Consider the following 7,773-nt stretch of genomic DNA (forward strand, 5'->3'; position numbering starts at 1 on the left):
CAAGAATATACTGCCTACAAGAATGAACACTCATTTTTTCATAATCATAACACCTATTTTATGTGTATATTTATTCTTACAAGCAGTATTATCGCATAGTAGAATATATCGGCCCTAAGAATGGATTTTGTGTAGCAAAATATGCCAGATTAGCGCAAAATGTATCGCCTGTAGTAATAACATCTGTGCTCTGTGCATGCTCAATACAATAATATTCAACACAAAAAGAGAGTAATGTCCAAACGAGCATTGGAGAAACACTTTTTCTGTCCAGTCGGACTCTTTCTTCCGACTTCTCTCCTATCTGCTGCTCCGCAGTCGCCTAGCACGACCGCGAGTCTGATCCGTGTGTATCATGATTGTGTAGACCTACATGATTGTACGTGTCCACATGCCAAACATGCATTATGTCACACGTGCATATTATGTCACACGTGATTTATCGTGTCTAGGAAATATCGGCAAAAAGTCGTTTTTCAAACACCCACGCTAACCGATACCTACTGATAGTACTGTACTAGTACTACTAATAGTAATACCGGTAGTAGTAGATCTACGTACAATCATGTAGTTCTCATCTCTCAGTCTTGGTACAGCCGCCTACATGGTCTACCACAGACTCAGTAGACAGTACCAGTACCAGTGCCAGTGCCAGTGCGGCAGTACAGTGGTCTACAGCAGTACATACACTAATGATACAGGCCTAGGCTACAGCCTGTACAGCCTACAGTCAGACTGTACAGCATGGTACTTGTACAGGGTCAGGAGTCAGGAGTCGAGTCAGGACTCAAGCCAAGGACGCACTTATTTTTTCATCACTCGCAGAGTAATGCCTCATGCCATGGTCTGTAGACTAGTAGTAGTGCTGGTACACCGTACTGACAAGTATTATGGTTACCGGTATGCGGCATTTGCTGGTCCAAGCTGAAGTCCATTCGATTCATATCGCCCTGAACTCAAGTCACTACACTCTCTGTCGGTACTTGTGCAGGTTCTGATGTTTCGATTCTAATAACTTATTCTTACCGGTACCTCTCCGAAGATGTCCTCCCCCAAACCGGACGGTACTTCACACGTGAGTGCGCCAGATACTGCGACTGGTGCGCAGGATTCGCGTACAACTTCAAGCGGAGACAGCCGCTCAGTTTCGGTGACCGGGGATTCGTTAGGTGAGAGCTAGCGAGAGATCGTTTGAAGTACATACATACATGCATGTGTACTTTTATCCCCGAGCCTAGCCCAAGGGATTAATTATTTGCGAGAACAAAATTTTTAATCACTTGAGAGATTAAAATCTCTCAAGTGATGCCCACAGTGATGCACACAATAGGGCTTGAAAGTGCTACGTCACAGCATAGCAACAATTTCAAAAATTCAAAAACTGGATCCACTTGGATCCAGTTTTTGTATGGATCCAAGCACATTTCAAGCGGTCTTACCCACAGCATGGTGATGTAGCCAGTGAAACTGACTGATTTGGCTACTGGGGGCGGGGTTACAACTGGTGGCGAAATAAAAGTCACACCTGCATGCGACATGAGTGGGTTGCTATGCACCCACATACTTAGGCAATAGCAAAGTCACACCTTAGTGGATCCAAAAATAGAAATCTGATGTCAACTTACTACTCCCTGGCCGTTTTGACGTCATCACTTTCAAGCCCTATAGGGAGGTTCCGGAGTACGATTTTTCGTGCCAAAATCCGTAGAGGCGCTACGGATTTTTTATACGTCGTTTTCGAGCAGTGAAATGTTCCGGAGTACGGAACTTATGTGTTTGCCGTCATTGCCTAGGTTACGATCGCAAACACGTCACATTCCCGCGCTATGCCTTTTTATTTGGAAAATTTGTACCGAAATCAAAACTACCCGCGGAAAATCGATGTTTCTCGTACCAAATTTGTACGCGAAAAATCTTTCTGCACCCGATGACGCAAAATCTCCATACGAAACATGGTTCGTGTGAAAGCCAGTCCACACGGATTCTCCGTGCCGAAAAACCGTATGGAGCACGCCTGGAAAAAATCCGTAGCGCCCATACGGATTTTGGCACGGAAAATCGTACCCCGGAACCTCTCTAATAATGCGGCCAGAAAGAGTGAATAATGCGAGGATTGTGCGAATGAAACTATAACAAAATTAATAATAAACTACAATCGACTCTTGATAATTATAACGAACACCATTGTGTGGAAGAATTAGTTCTTTATAGCCGAAGTTCGTTATAACAGAAATGCACTCACACTCTACAAGCAGCAAAATAATCATGACTGAAAAAATTCCCCATGAAAGTATAACTGCACTTGGTTTATATGGAGCCCTACAAGATTTGGTTCGTTATAAACGAAAACGGTTCGCTACAAAGAGTCATTTTTTGTATGGATTCTAACAGGGACATGGACACTGGTTCGCTAAATCACGAAATTCGCTAAATGCGAGCTCGTTATGAGCAGAGTCGACTGTATAAACACCCAATGACTCGCCAACTCCATTGCAGTGATTTCCAAGTTGCCGCCAGCACGTGTGAGTGACCGTGACAGTTAGACAGAGTACTGTAAGACGATATTTTAACGTCGACTATAGTTAACGATCTCCGGATTTTTGTAGGTTAGCGAGGTGAAATGCTAACGAATTCTGTCGGCAAAACTGGCAAATTACTGTACAATATAGTTTTGCACGTAACGACTTCAAAATTAATGTTAACGAATTGTTTAAATTCGTTAAATCGTTAGAATTAAATGTTCATACAAAAGAGAAAAGACCAAGGAACTACAGGTTACGTTATACTGTCCACTAACACCGCCAGTTACTAAACAACCAGCTCACGCGATAACATTGCATTCTCTTTTCTTGGCTCTCCATCCGAGTCAATTAAATGTTTGTTAACATTACTGGTCTTACAGCATAGCACAGTACTATCGGGTGCCAAAGAACTGGCGTCACCCTCGTATGCGGAACCCCTCTTATTTTCATGTACAGCAGTCTATGCGCAGTAGAGTAGAATCACCTGGCATATATGGCTATGCTGTGCTTGGTGAAATTCTAGCAACGCCGTTCTTGGGCACTGCGTTCTCCTGCACACGCCACACACGCCAGTACTGTACTATGCAATTACATGTAGTATGCTGTAGCGAATCTTCCGGAGTGTTAGCCGCACACCCCTTTTCGGGTCCGAAATTCCTATTTTTGTTGACACTCGGTCTATAAGCCGCATGTCAGACTCTTGAATTTATTGGCATCCTAATGTAATTGGTATCGGTCATATATCGGAGCGTGTACCCAGTGTGCTGACAGTGCTCAACACCACGGCGGAGGGTGTACCCAGTGTGCTGACAGTGCTCAACACCATGGCGGAGGGTGTACCCAGTGTGCTGACAGTGCTCAACACCATGGCGGAGGGTGTACCCAGTGTGCTGACAGTGCTCAACACCACGGCGGAGCATGTACCCAGTGTGCTGACAGTGCTCAACACCATGGCGGAGGGTGTACCCAGTGTGCTGACAGTGCTCAACACCATGGCGGAGGGTGTACCCAGTGTGCTGACAGTGCTCAACACCATGGCGGAGGGTGTACCCAGTGTGCTGACAGTGCTCAACACCATGGCGGAGGGTGTACCCAGTGTGCTGACAGTGCTCAACACCATGGCGGAGGGTGTACCCAGTGTGCTGACAGTGCTCAACACCATGGCGGAGGGTGTACCCAGTGTGCTGACAGTGCTCAACACCATGGCGGAGGATGTACCCAGTGTGCTGACAGTGCTCAACACCATGGCGGAGGATGTACCCAGTGTGCTGACAGTGCTCAACACCATGGCGGAGGGTGTACCCAGTGTGCTGACAGTGCTCAACACCATGGCGGAGGCAGAGCGTAATACAGAACAACAAGGACAATCAAGGCTTGTTTGCTGCGACTTGAAGTTTCATGCTCTCGCAATCATCAGGCAACACATTGTTGTTCTGTTCTGTATCGGTAGTATAAGATGTTACCAATGGGTAAAACGTTGTCTTTCCCCCTTGTCAATGGACTAGTATATGTTGGGCTGGGGATGTGGTGTTGGCTTGAGTTGACTGATGTGGTCTTTGAACACAGGTCAGTGCATAAATATGTTGGGTTACGGCGTGGGTCTCAGGTGGTCTTTCACTGCAGGTCAATGTTGGGGCATGGTGTGGGATAGCGTGGCTGGACTCTCAGGGTTAAGTCACAAGTTGTGAACCTGACGAAGGCAATTTGCCGAAACGTTGTGATATTGTGAAACGAGTTGAATTATTGCAGTGTTAATGGAAGAGAGCGTGCGGACTCTACTCCTAACTGTTTATGAAACTGCAGGAAGCCGCCTCCCCACTTTTACTGAATGGTGACGTGTTATTGTTATAGGATTCAACAGCATGTGACAGTGAGACTCAGAGTGTTTCAACTCACTACTGATGACAGTGCATCTCAACTGCGTATGGATGTTAGGATGTGTCAACTGCATATGCGTGTGAGGGTGTTTCAACTTCATGTGGATGCAAAGGCGGTTCAACTGCATGCGGATGTGAGGGTGTTTTAAGACTGCATGCGGATGTGAGGGTGTTTTGAAAACTGCATGCGGATGTGAGGGTGTTTTGAAAACTGCATGCGGATGTGAGGGTTAAGAGTAGAGCCCACACGCTATCTTCCATTAACACTCTGCAGTAATTCAACTCATTTCACAATAATTATTACAGCGTTTCGGCAAATTGCCTTCATCAGGTTCACAATAGGATGTGAGGGTGTTTTAAAACTGCATGCGGATGTATGTGAAGGTATTATGTGAACGTGTTTCAACTGCATGCGCGGATGTACGGGTTTTTCAACGGTGTGCAGATGTGCGGGTGTGTTCATAACTGCATGTGCATGCGAGGACGTTTTGAAACTGCATGCAGATGCGAGGGTGTATCTAACTGTGCGCGGATGCGAGGGTATATTTAAACCTGCATGCAGCTGTGGGGGGGGGGGGGGTGTCTAACTGTGCGCGGATGCGAGGGTATATATTTAAAAATGCACGCGGATGTGAGGGTGGTTCAACTGATGTCCTTACTGACATTGTTGTCACTCTTTGTCTCACTGCATCGCAGACAAACCTGTCCCGGTCACCACTGTAGATCGAACAGTCACTGCCAGTGCTACAGACCAACATGTGCCCGTCACGTCCACAGATCAGCCAGCACTGGCCAGTACTCCGGATCAGGTTGTCCCCATCGTCGCCGATAGTGTCCCGATGTCACTACGGACCCGCAGCACACTGGACATCCTCTCTTTGGCCTGCAGTCTGCCCCATGTCAATCATGTCTTTGAGAAACTGCCGCAGCTCGAGAACAGACAGGCACACACACTTGCAGTCACCCTGCTCAGCCGTTACAAGGAACAGGTACGTATCGAAATGAGTGAGGGAGAGACAGACAGACAGACAGAGACAGGGAGATAGAGACAGACAGAGACAGAGAGGTAGAGAGAGGGAGAGGCTGAAGGAGCGAGAGTGTGTATGTATGTGTGTTTTGTATTGTGTGTGTGTGTGCGCGTGCGCGCGCGTGAGTGTGTGCGTACGTGCGTGTGTGCATGCATATATGTGTACATGTGTGTGTGTGGGCGTGCGGTCACGCACCTGCTTGCGCGTACACATCTCCAAGTGTACAGTACGAGCTTGTAGACGCTGTGATATCTCTACAGTAGATTTTAGTGCTTGTGTGGGTGCATGTGGAGCTGGCATCATCTCGGGATGTATGCTATTAAATCGAATATGTTGTAGAGGCGTGTACATGCACAACATTCTTTTCTCAACCCCCTCTTCCATCATATGTGCACCGACCACCGCAGTACAGTAAAACCGGTGACTAACGACCGTCCCTTGGAGCCGGAGAAAGCGGTCTTTAGTGGCAGGTGGTCCTTAGTTAGAGGTTTGCACCGCACAACCATAATATATGAATGTGAGACCGCCACGGTGCCTGGCAAAGTGGTCTGTAGTACCAGGCTGGTCGCTAGTCACGGTGGTCTTTAGTTACAGGTTTTACTGTAGTACCAGGCTGGTCGCTAGTCACGGTGGTCTTTAGTTACAGGTTTTACTGTAGTACCAGGCTGGTCGCTAGTCACGGTGGTCTTTAGTTACAGGTTTTACTGTAGTACCAGGCTGGTCGCTAGTCACGGTGGTCTTTAGTTACAGGTTTTACTGTAGTACCAGGCTGGTCGCTAGTCACGGTGGTCTTTAGTTACAGGTTTTACTGTAGTACCAGGCTGGTTGCTAGTCACGGTGGTCTTTAGTTACAGGTTTTACTGTAGTACCAGGCTGGTCGCTAGTCACGGTGGTCTTTAGTTACAGGTTTTACTGTAGTACCAGGCTGGTCGCTAGTCACGGTGGTCTTTAGTTACAGGTTTTACTGTAGTACCAGGCTGGTCGCTAGTCACGGTGGTCTTTAGTTACAGGTTTTACTGTAGTACCAGGCTGGTCGCTAGTCACGGTGGTCTTTAGTTACAGGTTTTACTGTAGTACCAGGCTGGTCGCTAGTCACGGTGGTCTTTAGTTACAGGTTTTACTGTAGTACCAGGCTGGTCGCTAGTCACGGTGGTCTTTAGTTACAGGTTTTACTGTATATGCAGAAAAATGGAGTACAGAAAGTGCTAACAAAAAGTACACTTATACCTCGTTTATCCTGGCGGGCCGAGGACCGGGCACTGGCCGTAACTCCCAATCACATGCAAAAAAATGTTGATGGTGAAAGGCCATAGATATGGTATAATGACATCACTATTTCCACAGAAAGTGACAAAAGAGTAGTAACTTTTCTACTGAAAGTCTCCCGCGACGTGCCCGGTAGACCGAAATGCCCATGACTTCAGTGTCCGGATAACCAAGGTATGATTGTACAATCACGCGCATCACTGCACGCACAGCAGAAAACAGTTGACAAAAGCACGGTTGCGCATGCACTGATGCCACGTGTGCATTATTGTGCATGCTTGTGTGCGTTTTCTACTATTCAGGGAGAACAATACACGTCATTGCTGAATGACATTGCAGCTGGCAAGGTGGTGGACCCACGAGACCGAGCACTGACCTTTGCCCTAAGTATGTAACCACTGACTGTGCTGTCTGTACATGTGTGTATGGGTGTGTGTGGAGGGGGGGGGGGGGGGGGGGGTGTGCGTGCGTGTGCGTGCGTGGATTCCAGCTAGTTGGTTGGTGAGTACACCTTTTCCAGATAGGGTTGGGTATGTTGCAAGCAGGCTCGGCTGCTTGAAGGTGTAATGTTGTATCTGCCACCTTTGTTGGTTCCAGGTTCAAATACTGTCTATTTGAAGTATGCATACCTGTTAACCATGGACTACTTCTGGCTAGATTTACTGTAATCATGGTACTAGTGAAGGCTCGTATCAGATCCACTCTGATTTAGCCGCCCACACTAGTAGCAAGTATTACCTTCACTGGGAAGGGGTAACTGCAGTGGATCCCGGGACGGATACCCTGATGCCGTCAATCCTATTTACCAGTTTTGGCAGTGAGCAAATACAAGTTTGTGTGTGTGTGTGTGTGTGTGTGTATGTGTGTGCGTGTGTGTGTGTGTGTGTTTGTGTGTGTGTGTGTGTGTGTGCGTGGTTGAGTGTGTGTGTGTGTGTGTGTGTGTTCTTCCATGCCGCAGGCGGTGGAACTTACGGGGTAGTGCAACAAGGCACGAGAAATACGGTCAACGTTGACGGAAACCTTGGTGCAGGATGAAGACGTGTCCATTATGCAGCAAGGCGTCGACAACACACTCAACAT

The 7,773-nt window shown here is 47.3% G+C and overlaps 1 protein-coding gene across 1 annotated transcript; it reads left to right on the plus strand.

The window, feature by feature from the left end:
* Window positions 1–805: 805 nt before the first annotated feature.
* On the plus strand, window positions 806–7,770 carry LOC135828569 (uncharacterized). The gene is made up of 4 exons (XM_065341006.1): window positions 806–1,169; window positions 5,096–5,388; window positions 6,996–7,080; window positions 7,652–7,770. The coding sequence occupies exons 1-4, from the start codon at window positions 1,043–1,045 to the stop codon at window positions 7,726–7,728; spliced, it is 582 nt and encodes a 193-aa protein (XP_065197078.1). The 5' UTR covers window positions 806–1,042; the 3' UTR covers window positions 7,729–7,770.
* Window positions 7,771–7,773: the final 3 nt, after the last annotated feature.

This window comes from Sycon ciliatum, chromosome 12 (genome assembly GCF_964019385.1).
Source record: "Sycon ciliatum chromosome 12, ocSycCili1.1, whole genome shotgun sequence".
Taxonomy (NCBI): Eukaryota; Metazoa; Porifera; class Calcarea; order Leucosolenida; family Sycettidae; genus Sycon; species Sycon ciliatum.

Bases quoted from the DNA above. Each gene is read 5' to 3' on its own strand.
- LOC135828569 (XM_065341006.1), top strand. From the start codon at position 1,043: ATGTCCTCCCCCAAACCGGACGGTACTTCACACGTGAGTGCGCCAGAT. The intron at 1,170-5,095 runs GTGAGAGCTAGC...ACTGCATCGCAG, and splicing joins GGTGACCGGGGATTCGTTAG to ACAAACCTGTCCCGGTCACC. The intron at 7,081-7,651 runs GTATGTAACCAC...TCCATGCCGCAG, and splicing joins AGCACTGACCTTTGCCCTAA to GCGGTGGAACTTACGGGGTA.